The sequence below is a fragment of the Archocentrus centrarchus genome, chromosome 8 (assembly GCF_007364275.1).
Source record: "Archocentrus centrarchus isolate MPI-CPG fArcCen1 chromosome 8, fArcCen1, whole genome shotgun sequence".
Taxonomy (NCBI): Eukaryota; Metazoa; Chordata; class Actinopteri; order Cichliformes; family Cichlidae; genus Archocentrus; species Archocentrus centrarchus.
Window position 1 is genome coordinate 22,294,358 of NC_044353.1, and position 16,133 is coordinate 22,310,490.

A 16,133-nucleotide genomic window follows, 5' to 3' on the forward strand; every position below is an offset into this window, starting at 1 on the left:
TATTCTGTCTTGCAGCTCACCTGTACAGTAAAGTGCTCTCCAAGTCTTTCTCTTCACAAGACTTTATGTCCTTTCAACACGTGTGTGGTGTAGCAGGGGCCTATATAAAGTTGTAGCACCCCCCCCCCCCCCCCCCCCCACCCCCCGAAATAAAATCTGATGTCTCAACCTGGTACCCCAATAAAAACCAAATAAACGGATATAGTGTTAAATAACATAATATTTTACATTTTAAAAGTGTGTGCTAGTCAAAAATATAAAAAAATTATCTTTTTAAAAAGAAGTTATCCCTTTCATATGCCAAAGAATGGTTCCGTCCAGCCCCCAACCCTAAATACAAAGTGTTGCTGGGCACGGATCTCTGGTAGTGTCGCCTGGGGGGCTGGGGTCTGTGACCTAGCTCGAAGGTTATTTAAACAAGTGATGTCTCAGACTTTGTTCTTCATCCATACAATAAAACACATTTCAAATTGTAACCAAACCATCAGAATGTTTGTTTGTTAATTGAAATCATAAAGTCTTAACTTGATTGTGTGATGTTCAGTGGTTTGGGTTTTTTGTATTTATGAAGGGTTAAAATTTGAAATGAAACCAATTTGAATCAGTTTCTGTAGACATGCATGCTGAAGTGTCTCACTTAGAAATAAACCCATGTACAACTGAAAATCCCAGTTAATCACAACTGTTGAATATTAATTTTATTTTTATTTTATTTTTGGGCAGTGTCACAATGCTTAAATATGCCCTCTTCTTAAAACTGCTGTAATGTTAAGTTTCAGGTTTTACCTGACTGGTGAGACACAGGTGGTCATTATCCCTGAGGAACTGTTCAGGCCACATGTGAGTCTTTGACCCACCCACTGATACAAGAAAACAGGAAACCTAAATCAGGTTTTTCTAGTTTTTCAGCTCTCCTCTTCCCTCTCGTCTAAGTCTGGTTAAGTTGTAATAAGTTGTAACAAAGTAATAAGGTGTTATTAAACAAAGGCCAGTTTAGACAATATGATTATTGCGAAGATTTGAACATTCTGGTACAAATATAATTGCTGAGTAGTAAATATATGTAAACTTAGCACAAAAAGTAAGGAAATTTGGATGATTATTTCTTTGCTGTAATATCAGGCTGACGTTACCGCTGCTTGAAGACTAAGACTGAAAGGCTGAAGGAGAGTTTTATCCACAAGCCATCCATCTCCTCAACTCTGAGCGATCTGAGGCATTCTCATGATCTGAGGCTCAACTGATCAGCCGTGTGTCCCCCCAGGCTGTGAAGTGGCTGTATTATTCCTCACTTCATGTTCTTCTCATACCACCATTAGTTAAAGATTAGAAATACTAGTACTTTGGACTAGTATAGCTCAGAATATCCTACTTGTCCTTGCTGGCAGGCATATTTTAGAGCTGCATCCTATCAGGTCTACCTAACCTCACAAAAGAAGACACTAATTTATGATTTCGAATTACTCACTGTCCTTTGTGAGATAAATTTCTTCAATGAGGCCCAAATTGTAATTTATATTGCAGCTCATGGATAAATCATTCCCCCATAAGAACATTTTCTCTGGGTTTTTTTTTGTTTGTTTGTTTGTTCTTTTTGTTTGTTTGTTTGGTTGTTTGTTTTTGGGGGGGGTTGCTACTTATCACGTAATCATGTAATATGGCACATGATGTAATACCACCTGGATGTTGGCAGAGGGCACTGTTAAAGAGTCTGAAATTCATGCACATTTTCTAATCTAATTTTCAACATTACATTCACTTCTAGTGAAACTTTCCTATTCCTTCATCACACCCCACCCCAAGCCCCAGGGTGGAGGCAGGATCCCCTTGTAGAACAGGTCATGTTATATCCTTATATTGTAGACTTACAGGAGCTGAGGACAGAATTTCAAAATCTGACAGTCTGAGAAAATTTATATACAAATATTAGAAAAAAAAATCAATCAAAAACAGACAAAAATTTACTTCTTTATTGAGTTTTTAGCAAAATCAAGACTGTGTGGCTTATTTGACTGACAGATAGGTGCCATTTCTTCATCTTCTTGTCAGTTTATATAGCTAGGTTTTTAACATTTTCCCCTGTAAAAAGATTGCCTGCAAAGATGCTTGTTGAAATATATTTGTTTCTGTCCAGCTTCATAGATCTTTAGATTTTACACAAGGGCAGCGTGAGACATTTAGTTCTTCAGTTATATTTGAAGGAGCTTTGCCTCAGAGGTTGTTGCTTCTGAGGCCATTTACCATTCAGATCAGTTAAAATGGCAAACTACACAGCTCATGGGTGGAGAACAGTTTTCACACACCTCTTCATTTGTATTCATTTTGCTATTTAAGATAATCGACTGTGAAATCAAATATTCTGCCCTTCATTGTGTGTCTCGCATGCTCTTGTCACACTGAATTTATTTCCTAATTAGTCTTAAATACTGTTGTCATGCATGCTTGTTTGACATGTGAGCACAATAGAAACACTAAAATATAATAAGGCACATGATACAGGTGTTTTGCTTTAAAAAAAAAAAAAAATCTTGAAGCAAAGACCTCATTTTGTTTAACGCCTGCTGCCTCAGCTCCTCTCCTCTATGTGCAGTTGTTGGGAACACAAGGTAGGTGAGAGGCTGTAACAAATGAAATATTTACTCAGGGCACAGATGTAAAAGGAGTTAAGGGCAGTTTGCAGTCACAGGAGTTACACCCCCACCCCCATACACATCAATCTCTCTTGCCTTCAACCAGGTTCCTCTCCATTTTTTAGATAGATTACCCCCAAGTGGCCATCCACTGAACTGCAGGTTTTGTCTTTCAGGTTGCCTTAATTCTTCAGCCCTCTCCTTTGAAATAACCAAGCATCAAACAATCTGACAATTGCAACAAAACAGTTAGTTGTGGGTGGAACTGGCTCAATACAAACACATGCGATAGGAGACAGGAGCCTTCTAACAATATTGCAGATGAGCTTAGAAGATTCAGCTACCAGTTGATGAAGAAAGACACTCTGTTGCAATTTAATTCCATTTATTCTATTGAGTAGAAGTAGCAAAGAGTGCGTTCGTCTTTTGTCTGTCTTTGAGTCCAGGTGTTCATGGCTAAACAACTGACCTTGCTGTTTAATAAACTATTTGCAGACTCAGCTCATCTCCGGTGATTCTCTGTAGTTTAAAAAACTTCAGCTGAACACAAAATGAGAAGCTTTAGTTGTGACATTTAAGCATATCGACTGTGTCAAACTTGGGACTGGAGTTCTCAAATGTCACAACTAAAAGATGCTTGCTTGTGAAAGAAAGCGCAAGAGAATATTTCTCCTCTCTCAACATTGCACTCTCATTAACAAAGGAAGCACCAAAGACACTTATAGTAGATGAAGGGGTGATGTAGGATCCAGCTCTACATCTTATCACTGGGTCACTTTCCAGTGATATCCAGTTTATTATGGATAGTGGATGCACTTATTCCACCTGAACCAAAAGGCAACCAGAAACTGGCAACCTTCTGGGACCCAGGGAAACGCTCCCAAGACATTGTCTTCACCCACATTCTCTGTCACACTAAAGTGAAACAACCTGGTTTGTCTCCAGTTGAGAGCAGCTTGGTTTATTGGAGTTTCTAAAAGGAGAAGGGTTTCCCCAGTACTGCAACACTTTGAGCTGATCTCTCCCAGTAAGGTATTGCACATAATAAGCTGTAAATATTGAAATCTGTTACTATAATATTCACAAGTCACTTTTTTGCATGTGAAGCCTCAAGAAAGGAACCTTTTTTTTGTTAAGCAATTATTGTAATTGCGCAATACAATGAAATTTTGTTGGAGCCGTCCCCCAGGTGCCAAAGTAAGAACATCCGGTGAAAGCAGTTCTCCTCCAGAGTATGAAAGAATGGGAGGGGCTACCCATTTTTTTTATTTATGCATAAAATTAAGTTTTCCACCCATTGCATTAAACAATTTTTTTTAATGAGCTCACCTGGCATTTACCCAAGTAGTTTTCATTCTTGTAGTTCTTATAATTAAAATATTTCAATCTTCTGCTACTTTAACACACCTTTACCTTTCAAGAAGTGTCTTGTTCAGTTTTGGTACCTCAGTCTGATGTGTTTCTGAACAAAAACATCTAGTTGAGGCTGTGTTTTGGATGTGTGGGAGCTCTTAGCTGGTCCTTCTCATTTCAAGTTCACACTGGGCTGAGCTGCTTTAACAGCAGTGTGATGGAGTTAAGTAGTCTTAACCAGTTATTTTGTTTTTCAGTGGATTTACCAGTTTTTGCTTGAAACAGGTAAAATGTCTCAAAAGTGGATGAATATGTCAGACAGGAATGTAGAACAAAATACTTTGCTGAGCTTCCTTAACGTTTAGCCATTGGTAACAATTAGGACATGGACTAGTATATGAACTCGAGCACTTGTCATTTGTACAAGTGTCTGACTGCTCCATTATAGAAATATTAATCCACTTACTTTAATCAAAGCAGTATTTTCCTATTGTTTGGGAGTCGCTGTCAAAAGTGACAAACTATTAGCAAGTTTCTATTAAGGGGAAATATTGCAGTTGGTATTCCACTTTGTGCATTTACAGTAATCTATAACCATTAATAAATTATGGACCAAGTTATGCAGCAGTAAATGAAATACACAGCTTCAACACTGTGTAGGCCTGGTGTATCAACTCTAAGTCATCATATTACAAACATAAGTACAAAGTAGTAATAAGGTAATTGCATTTTCCATACACATTGTTGGCAATATGTGATGTCAGCCACAGTGATTCATAAAACAATGAAACAAAGACTCAAAAAAATTGAAACAAAAAATTAACAGTTGCTTCCCAGTGTTTGAGCTAAAAAAGTTTAATTTTTTAATGATAAAAAAAATTAATGGACAGGTTTCCTATTGAGCAAGTCTCTATGAAACAAGAATGTAGACAAAGCCGCTGTGCTGGAAACTTGTCAGCAGCAGAAACAGTGAAGTAGCAGCAGCTGCAGCTTACTGTGGGTGCTTCTGTTTCATCCTCTGAGACTGGATTGCTGCACCTGCAGACAGAAACAATGTTAGAAACCCTGCAGCTACACATCAATTACACATCTGAATATGTTGTTAACACCGAGGACTCTGGTTGTTTTATTCAACTTCACTGCCACAATGAAGTGCTCCAGCAATAAATGTCTGAGACAACCAAAGACATGTTAAAGTCAGCATGATGCAGCGTGAAGAGACTCTTCTTGGTCTCAGCTGATTAAACTTCTTTCCAACTTTGTATATCCAACACAACAGTCCACACAACCTGAGCAGTTTATTTCCACAGTGAGGCATTAGAAAACTTACAGGAAGCACTAACCACCTATTAAAGCGATTTGACCTGTTTTAAGCTGAAAAACTTATGAAACACAACAAGTTGTCGTCTTAACGTTATCACAATTTGAGCCAACTTGTCTCCATGTCTGTCCTGAGAATGGAGCCTGCAGAGGAAATGTCGAAGTTCTTCGCCGTGGGTGGTCACCAGCATTTTAACCGGGCACTCAAAGGTGTTTCTGAGCACACCAGACACTTGTGTGGCATCCTGCTTATTTTCTATGGTAAGCGCCATTATTCTGTTAAATTAATGTAACCAAACAAAACAACACCCACAGGTTACTTGAACAGAAGCATTTCCCAAGTTCTTCTGCCCTTTTTTAAAGCATGTGTGGTGGAGCAGGGGCCTGTGTAAAGTTGTAGCGTGGGGTGGCACTGACCCCACCCACAGCCCCACCAAGTTTTATTGAGTCAACCTGGTGCAACAATAAGAATTCAATAAATGATATGAAGTTAAATAACACATGTTTTGCCATTATGCTCACTGTTCTTGCCCTGATGATTCAGGCTCACCTGATCCAGCCCTAAATAAAAGCCTTATCATAAAGGAAAGTTTTATGCCTAACCTTAAAAGTAGAGAGGCTGTTTCCCTAATCCAAACTGGGAGTTGGTTCCGCAGAACAGGGGCCTGAGAGCTGAATGCTCAGCCTCCCATTCTACTTTTAAAAACTCTAGGAACCACAAGTAAGCCTGCAGTCTGAGAGCAAAGTGCTCTATTAGGACAATATGGTAATATGAAGGCTTTAAGAGCTGACAGGGCCTGATTGTTCAAGATTTTAATGTGAGGAGAAGGATTTTAAATTCAACTCTGAATTTAAGGGCAGCGCCTCCAGAAGGGGGGCAGCATGGCCACAATTCACCTATCTCCCCATGTTTGTTTGTTTGTCTTCTTGAATGGGTGTTCTGTTAACTGTAATTTCCCCATTGTGGGATCAATAAAGTATCATCATCATCATCATAACAGGGAGCCAGTGAAGAGATGCTAATATGGGAGAAATATGGTCTTTCTTTCCAGGCCCTGTGAGCACTCTCACTGCAGCATTTTGGATCTTGAACTGAAGGCTTTTCAGGAAGCTTTTAGACTGATGTGGTTTTAATGTAGGCAAAATGCCAAGTAAGTGGAAAGACCCCACTAATATCAGAAATATTCATGGAAACATTTCAATTAGACAAAAGGAACACAAATAATATAACACCCGAAGATCCTGGAACAACCCAGTTATCATTATCCTTTAATTTCCCAGTAGTGGTTAAAAACTTTTTAAATCTGTTTAATACAACATAATTTTTAACAAAATCTGTCCTCATAAAAAACATTTTTTTTTCAGATTTTTGGCGATGTACAGATCCTTGCAGAGAGCACTGCACAAGGGCATACAATAATGCACAGTGTTTTCTAAAATGAAGTTTAAGGTTTCTCTTATTTATGATCTTTCTGATTCCCATTCTTTCACCAGCCACCAACCCCAAGTCCCCTGGAATGTAAGTGAGGAGGGAATTTGCCCTGGGGTAGAGGAGAAAGCCACCTGGTAAAACAGGTCAGACATCTATAGCTATTTACAGTAACATTCTTTAATGATCGGAACAACTAGTACATCTGACCCAATCCTACCACATAAGTAATAATTAAATAATATATTATAAATATTAATTAGGCAGGTCTGTGCTAGAGTCTGAAAATCATGCACAGTGTATTCTAAGATCATTTTTTGTTGTTTGTTTCACTGCTCTTCATGTAACACCTCACCTGTGTACAGTATACAGTGTATCATGTAAGACCACTTGTGGTATGACACAGGGCCCTGTACAAGGGCCTGTAAATCATGGGCAGTGTTTTCTAAGATAACTTTCAATGTTGCTTTTGTTTTGGATTGACTTTTCCGATTCCCGTTCCTTCACCCTTCCCCACCCCAGGGGTGGAGGCAAACGGGAATCCTCTCTTGGGTGGAGACGAGGCGCCGGCTAAACAGGTCCTGTCGTCTGTTGTGGCAGTGACGTAACTGACTGGTTTCCATATTTGTTTAAGGGTTTTTGTTTGTGCTTTTATTTTTCAGTTTTCATGGGGCTTTTTATACCAGCATTCTTCAAAGATTGGCAAGATTTGAACATCTGACCAATATGTCCTCGGCCAGGGGTGGGCAATTAATTTTCCAGGGGGGCCACATGAGAAACTGGGCCTGTTGTGAAGGCCAGCACCAATAAGCAGTGCATTCAGTTGTTTTTAATATGAATTTTATCTCTTTATAAGATTATTGATGGGGACAATAAAGTGTGTACCTTGTGTCAAAAAGATCAGCAACATCTTTTTATTATATGCTGTATCTTTAAACCCTTTGGGACATGGATTGATAATAATGCCTGTTCGTTTATTTGAAGACAGTTCAATAAAGAGAGAAGAAAAAGGCTAAGCAGTACTGTTCTGTGGCGGTTCATTCTCTGGCAGCCGTGTGCCACCTTCAGGTCAGTCTGACGCTAGAGAGCGCAGTCCAAAATCAGGGCGCGGTTGAATCTCGACGCTCTTTTCTATAGCAGCTCTGCCCGGCGCTGATGTAACGTGAAATCACGTCATCACGTACGCCCATGTCAGGAATTACGTTGGTTCCGGGAGACGCGTTGGCAATTTCCTAAACAGAGCTCAGTTACCTCACTCGGAAACGTCAGTATCACCCGAGGCCCGGCAAAGAGAGTCTGTGCGTGTCCTTGGCTGTTATACCGGCTGGAAGGCGACTTGCTGCTACAGAAGACAATAGTAGACCGACTTGACATGAGCAGGTAACGGTTTAAATCCCGTAATTTACACCTCTAATGTGTTTTTAATGTTTCACCCGTCCGTGTAACGAGCTGCCGTGTCTCTGTTATTATTTATTTTATTTTATTTTTATACAGTCCTAAACGTTACGAAGATGACAGCGCTGTTTCTGGTTAAAATCGAGAAGTGTCACCTTAAATTTTTTTGCTTTATACGCCTTTAATTTTAGCTTATTGTGTGTGCTGCATTTGTACTTGTAACACGAGAGAGAGCGCAGGCAGTTTTGGCGTGAACCTGAGCCTCTGTGTTCATACCTCCGAGTATCAGATATCGACACAGTGAAGTGTCTAAATCAGCTGCGTCGTTAAACCACAACCTGTAGCTGTTGGGCTGAACTGAGGCTTCCAGGTCATTTATTTTGTAATTTTGTCAAGCTGTGCATATTAATAACTGTATAATCAATTTGACATCATTATCAGCCGTCAGGTTTGCAATAAAAGGTTCTTAATGTTGGTTCTTTAACCTCATGCTTTGTTGAATCTTTAGTTTTGTTGTTCTTAGTAAACGTGCATGTCTGTCTGTGGGCTAATACATAATCCTGGGGACCAGAATATGGACCCGGGTCAGGGCTGTACCACCACACCCTGTAACGCTATAGAAGAGATTATTTTTCACAAATTATGAAATAAAATAAAATCATCCAAGGTGCAAGAATTTGGGAAGAATTCGGGATTTTTCTGTCCAGAAAAAAGTGCCTTCGTCAGCATCAGCTCTAAGGACACAGAGACAAGAACGTGGAAAAGGAAACACTCTCTTCACTTACCTTCCCTTGTCTGTAATTTCCAGATCTTTGCTGGATGCGGGCCATGTCTGTGCTGGTATTGTTATAGTAGACAAATAGATCCAGAGGTCAGGCAGAGAGCAATCTAAAGGAAATGAAATATAACAAGAGCTGTCCTCTTCTGGCTGTTTCAGCTTTTACCTGCTACAGGATATGAGTTTGCAGTATTCATTTGATTAATTGTTGAATGGGCTTTTTTTTTTTTTTTTTTTTTTGTAGTTTGGGTTATAGTCCCCTGTAGGGCTTTTGTGGATTATGGGATTCAACAGAAAGCACCAGATCCATCATAACATAGAGAGAGATAAGTTATGTTTGATCCTTGTCTAGTCATCAAAGGAAACCTTTGGGTGCTTTCCTAGAGTGCTGTGTCTGCTCCCCTGACAAATATGTTTTGTCAGTAGCAGCTTAGAAAATTTACCTTTCTTTCTGCTACCCCTTTCAGTATTATGGTCTGCAGTGTACACGTGAGGGTCTTGTAGACAGGAAACTGATGATGACTGTATCTCTCAGGAATGTTGTAAAGGAAACAGCAGTCGAAGTCATCATCTCTCTGAGGCTAGACCATCTTTGTTGGCCAAAAAACCAACACCAAAGCCTGAGCCAGGCCAGTCAAGTAAAATATGCCTCTAGACTCTCTTATTTTTTTTTTTTTTACAAGAAGTTTTTGCAGGGGCAGTTTATACAGTAATCAAAGCAAATTTGTCAGGTCTTGCGCTTTGATTTCATCTGAGGGTTTTTCCGTGTTATGTCCACTTGCTGCTGGACCTGTTTGCAGGAAATCCTTAGAAACTCATGCCAGATTATAAATATTCCTGGAGGCTACAGCAGTGGTAGTGCGGCTTTCAGCAACAGTTTCACCCCACACACACGCACACGTGACGCCAGCAGCAGCTGTTTCCAGATGTGTTCACCGACTCCCTGAAAATGACTGCGTAGGTCCACATAGATCAGAGTGTAATTGCTCACCAGAAAAAAAGTGGAACAACTGTCTGTTAAAGGGCTAATTCTGCAAACAGGGAGGGAGATGGAAAAACATAACCGCTTGTTAAAATATCAGAACTGTGCTCACGCTTTGATCTATTTGGCTTTAGCTACATTTAATCAGCATAGATTATAGTAAATGAATTCATTATGTTGAGGTTGCATGGGTTGAGCTGTAAGGAGGTTAAAACTTAATGATTTAATAAAGGAATGAGGTCTCCTTTTACTGAGCATATAACATTGAGGCTGTCCTGGCATGGCATACTGGGTACACATAATTATCAATTATTTCTGGTATTTGTGACACAGTGGCTGTGGCTATAGTCGCTGATTTGTGAGTCACTGAGGTTGGATGACTTCATTCTGACAGGGTTACACGGCCAGGATGATCTGTCACTGAGATAAGGCCTTTCTTCTCCAGTGATGAATGAGGAGAATGTTCAGTGGCTGCGATAAGAAGGGAATGCACTCTTCATGATTCAACATGCCAGAGGATGCAAATAGCAAAACTGCTGTGCTGTGTATTTACTAGTTTAGTTTTTTAATTACAACCTAACTGTAACCTAATTGAAATGTCTGTAAATCTAATAAAAATGTCCTTTTTAATCCTCAGGGTGCCCTGACATGGACACAGAGATGATTCCCAAATTTTCATCAAAGGATGAGGAGGTTGATTACTGGAAGTCCCAAGCCCTCAAATATAAGAAAAGGTAGGTGGCATTTGTTTCTCATATGAGGGCGATGCATCCCTGAATGTATTTGCTTCGTGAGCTGGCCTGTTTGGCTTAACTGATTTTTCATTTGAGATCAGGTTTTATTTCTGTTTGATGTTAACCCAAAATTAGGTTATGTGACATAGTGCTGTTGTTTATTTTGTGGTCTGTCTTGAATGAAAGCTGAGCTGAAAATCAGATGGTAGAAATCCTCCAAATATAGCATAAGATGAATACAGTTTTTTTTTTTTGAGGACAGTAGATAATCATTCTTGTATACTAAGCAGACTGTTTAGTTTGCTGAGTATGTGGTTTGCTCAGTAGTTTTGAAAGATGTGATTGCATAATAACCTTCTGCCAAAGGTTTCAGCACATACAAACTCTGGTTAGCTGGATAAGGCACATGACCAGATGTGACCTGACGCACTTGTTGGTTTACTCAAGAGGAAATGACCGAGTCCACAGATTATTTCATGATAGGCGTCAGTGTCACTTATGAGTGTCATGTCAAATTTATTATTGCTTTCTTTGCCATTTGTGGACTTACAGTACATCAGACTTTCAGAAGACGTGTAAAAGTGCACAGTAGTGGTTAAAAAGTCCTGCTGGTTTTTCTGAGACATTCCTGTGGGCACATGATGGAAAACACATCAACCCGTGGAAGGGGAAAAAAACAGTAGAGGGTTCGCCACTGACAGTTTATCATTAGTTGAACCTTTTAACTTCAGACATATACAATACAGAAGGGTTGGAGGGTTATATAGTGACATTACAGGGCCCTGTGCATGCTGATCAAGCAGCATCTGTGACGCTGGTATGTGTGGAACAGCCACGCACAACAACTGATTCATGCATTTCAGTGCTCTGCAGAGCCACTGAGAGGGCATTATCCCAGCACAGTCAGCTGACCGGTGTTACCCAGTGTCATCTCAACAGGAGAAAATAAATTGTATTTAGATTCCATAAACTTTTTCCTTTTTTTCCACCTTTAAATGTTTAGTTACAAATAAACTGAATATTTTTTTTATTTTCTTTTTCTTCTTTTTTTTTTTTTGTTTACTTGTTTTCTGTCCTTGTGTGTACAAAAATCCTGTTTCATAACCCTTATCCTCCTCCGGTCTCTTTCTACTCATGACCTTTAACCTGTTCCGCGCTGAAGATACATGGCAGCATGCCTGTTCTTCTCTGCTATTTTTGAACCACCTACTGTCACAGTTCAGCTGTCTCTTCAGAGCTGTATATTTAGAATGCTTAACTCGACAATGCTGAGCCAAACTCTTATTTCCTCTTTGACAGAGGCAAGATTACAAATACAAACATCTAACTGGCTTTCATGCAGGTTTATTTCAGGCCATTAGAGGGAAAAAGCTGCTAGAACATGCCTGAGTTTTGCTCAGCTTGGAGAACAAAGGTCTGTCAGTTTTCTAGAGCTCATGCCCACAGTCATTCAGCCAGCCAGCCGTACAGAACTAAATGGTGGACTGTGAACAGGAGAGCTGTCATATCACAATGACTGTTTACGGTTTAACCCACTCTCTTTGTATGTCCATCTAGTTGCCATGAAGCTCAAGAGGAGCTGCAGGAGTTCCAGGAGGGGAGCCGAGAACTGGAAGCTGAGTTGGAGGCACAACTTGGTCAAGCTGAACAACGGCTTCGAGACCTACAGAGTGAAAACGAGAGACTGAAGAACGAGTTGTCCAACCTCAAGGTAAAGGGCCCGGTTGGCTTTTTTAAAGATTCGTTAAGCTTTTATCTTTGGCTAGGACACTAATAAAATAATTTGTGATTACCTAAGAGGTTAACTGATCTTTGTTGGATCCTGCACAGAAGGTTCAATGTCTCATTTGTATGGTAGGTGTTAATAAGCCTTCTCTTAGGTAATCCTCCAGCACTCCTTAATTGGATGTCAGGATAAAGAAGAGGAAAATAGAAAACTGCAAGAACAGCCTGGTTCTTAATCACAGCAGACATGAACACAGTTTTCCATGTGCTTCCTTGATAATTATGCACACTGGTGACTGTACTGTGCAAATGAACTAGAGACCATAAATTATGGCTTCCTCAAACAACCATCAGGTGTCCTTATGAGACAAAAACGCCCTTTGAAAGCTTTTGACTGTGCTGCGATTCTTTCTGACTGCTGCTAATCACTGTAGAGCAGTGGGTCCCAAAGTCAAGAGTGCTGCAGCCCACACTTTGGGAACCACTGCTGTAGATTATAAAATGATATTTTCAAACAAGATTCCTCATCAAATAGTATCTTTGTTGCCTCTGTTTCTCTACATAGGCTCACATGTTTCTCATCTTCACATCTTCCATGTTTTCCAGGAGAAGCTGGAGCATCAATATGCCCAGAGTTATAAACAGATCTCTGTGCTGGAGGATGACCTGGGACAGACACGCAGCATCAAGGATCAACTTCACAAATATGTGCGAGAGCTTGAACAGGCCAACGATGACCTGGAGAGAGCGAAAAGGTCAGAATGATGCGTAATGTGCAACATGTTGACTGTAAGATGAATTCTACTTGTATTCTAGCAACTGTACCTCCTGCAACACTCATAAAATACTTGTTTATCACTGTATGTGCAGGGCTACAATAGTGTCTCTTGAGGACTTTGAGACCCGTTTAAACCAGGCAATTGAAAGAAATGCCTTCCTGGAGAGTGAGCTGGATGAGAAGGAGTCTCTCCTTGTGTCTGTGCAGCGGCTGAAAGACGAAGCACGAGGTAAAGAAAAAGTCCAGACGAATGTGTTCTTCCCCTTTGTGGGAAGTAAGTCATCTGTATGAGAGTTAGGAGATAAGCATTTCTTAACTTCCCCTCTCTCTCTTCTTCAGACCTGAGACAGGAGCTGGCAGTGCGAGAAAGGACTGCAGACAGGATGTCAGCACCCAGCTCACCCACTTTAGATATAGACAAGATGGATTCTGCAGTACAAGCCTCTTTATCCCTCCCAGCAACACCTGTAGGAAAGAATATAGAGCACTCTTTTATCAGCCCTAAAGGTTAGGCGTAATCCTACTCCTTATATTTAAATAGGAGGAAATTGTTGGGATATGAGCATTAATTTTGGCTTATCTGTTCCAGCACTGACCAACGGCTGTGGTAACTCGTCTCTGACTCCCTCTGCTAGGATCTCAGCTCTTAACATTGTCGGTGACCTTCTGAGGAAAGTAGGGGTAGGTATTATTTGCTTTAATGCAATAACTTCTGTTTTGTGAGGAGATGCTTTGTCTTTGCATTTTAAGACTTACAAACTAAACAGTTTTCAATCATTCTGAATATGAAGAGAAGTCTCATTAAAGATATTCATGATGGTGTTAATTTCATAATTCCTGTTTTGTCGCCAGGCTTTGGAGTCCAAGCTTGCTGCCTGTCGGAACTTTGCCAAAGACCAAGCAGCAAGAAAAAATTATTCCATAGACAAAGGCACACATCTCACCAGCAATGCTACCAATTTCTCTCACTCACTACATACCACCTGCTTCGACAAAACGTAAGTTCTGCTTTTCTTCTTTGCTAGTTATTTAGCTTAATATTCAAATTGGACACCTCAGTCATGCAGAAAATGTTTTGATTGGGATTTTTTTTTTCTCCACTGTGTATTTATAACTTTGCTAATATTGTACATGTCATTTGGCATCTGCAGCACTGTTAATGGATTGGACCACACCACCTTGACTTCCCTGACACCATCCAGAGCCCTGTCTCCACCAGGTCTGCTGCCTTTGAGTGTGTGAGTGAGGGGGTCCCAATCCAGAGAAACCTCTACAGAAACTCTTATCCCCTCAACACAGTCTGGGAACACAGTGACATGCGTGCGTGTGTGTATATGAATGAAAATAGAGCTAGAATGGAAGTGTGATGTGTGCAAGAGAGGCTTGTCTGAATTTTGCAGCTCTCAGTGCATCTATCAGTAGGTGCACAGTCATTTGTGCGTGCACCAATCGGCCACAAAAACATTGAAACCGCTCATCTAATATTGCATTAAAAGCCATCGGGGCATGGACCCGGGGGCATCTGGGGAGCACTGGAAGCAGATCCTCTGGGTCCGTATGACTGTGGGGCCCCTGTGAATCTGGCTTCTGCTGGTGCCTGTTGCAGATGCTCAGTCAGATTGGGATCTGGGGAGTTTGGAGATCAATGCCTTATACTCTTTCTCAAGCAGTCCATGAGCTGTTTCGGAGTGTGGCTGGGTGCATTATCCTCCAGGGGAGGCCGCTGCCATCAGGGATTGACATGCCATGGGGTTAAGCTTAGTAACATCCACATGAATGAACAGTGCTTTGTAACCAGATGATCATCAGTGGTTATAATGTTGTGGCTGACTGGTGTATGTTCCTACTGCATTCTGTTCTTGCTTGTGCCTAAAACTGTACTGCACTGTGCTTGTATGAATGTCACTACAATGTTTTGCCCTTAAGATGTCAACTTTGAACTGTCGCGGTTATTTAAGTGATTCCACGGTTCATATGAAGGCTCATCCTTGACAAAAGGTCCTTAAGAGACCACAGCTTCCTTTGAATTTTCCTTCCTTTACTGTTTGTTAAATTGCACAGTTAAACTAATTTCTGTTTAGATGGTTCTATATTTAAAAAGGGATATGCTCATATGAACTAATTTATTTCACAGTATGCTTTAAAATGAAGTTTTCCTTTCTGCGATTTGTCTTGCATGTGTTTGTATTCAAGAATGACCGAAGTGAATGTTGACTGTACAAAGCCATGTAGCCATGCTGCAGTTGTTCCTCTCATTACTGGCTGATGTCTGGAGTGCTTGTGGAAATATCAGCTTGTTTTCTCCTCTGGGTTAAACCTCCACAGGTTTTTGCTGCTGTCGAGTGTGTACCTCTCTGGACATCCACTGACGTTTTTCAAGAGAACAGTATTGCCTTTTTATAATGTTTATGTATGGATTTTTTTTTATGTTGTTGCAGGCTTATTTACCTCATTGTGACATGTTAGGAGTGAATGAATATTGATGAGTACCATTTTGGCTCCCTCACACCAAACAAAATGGTTAAAATTGACCTTTTTTTTTTTTTTTTGGGCCAGACGAATCTGGAGTGATGCTGCATTTTGGCCTCTGTGTCATGAACAGAGTGGAAATTTATCTGCTTTAGTATAATGTTACTTTAGCATGACTGGTTTGATATTGGTTCTACATCCATATTCCCATCTCTTTCACACCTTTAATTCCCAACTGTCACCATTTTAACACAAAGGCTTTTATTCATTGTTATTCGACAATTTGATGCCACTTCGGGCACAATAGGAGCCTGTTAAGTTTGTTCTACAGTCAGTGTACAGCTTATGTAGATGGCAAATTTGCCTGCCACTTTGTGCATATAGACCTTTGGCATTAAAGTCCTATTTATTTCAGATTCTGTATTGCATGTGTTCAGATAATGAGTTTTATTATCATACAGTGGTTAAATACATTGTATTATGATATCAAATTGTTTATCAGACTTGTTTAAATAAAGATTGAGATGATGGGCGTGTGTT

At 40.2% G+C, this 16,133-nt stretch overlaps 1 protein-coding gene across 1 annotated transcript; it reads left to right on the forward strand.

The window, feature by feature from the left end:
* Nucleotides 1-7,955: 7,955 nt before the first annotated feature.
* Nucleotides 7,956-16,121, forward strand: ndel1b (nudE neurodevelopment protein 1-like 1b). Its single transcript, XM_030736464.1, has 9 exons — nucleotides 7,956-8,112; nucleotides 10,525-10,621; nucleotides 12,179-12,332; nucleotides 12,953-13,101; nucleotides 13,217-13,353; nucleotides 13,464-13,631; nucleotides 13,714-13,805; nucleotides 13,977-14,122; nucleotides 14,276-16,121. The coding sequence occupies exons 2-9, from the start codon at nucleotides 10,536-10,538 to the stop codon at nucleotides 14,364-14,366; spliced, it is 1,023 nt and encodes a 340-aa protein (XP_030592324.1). The 5' UTR covers nucleotides 7,956-8,112; nucleotides 10,525-10,535; the 3' UTR covers nucleotides 14,367-16,121.
* The last annotated feature ends 12 nt before the right edge of the window (nucleotides 16,122-16,133 follow it).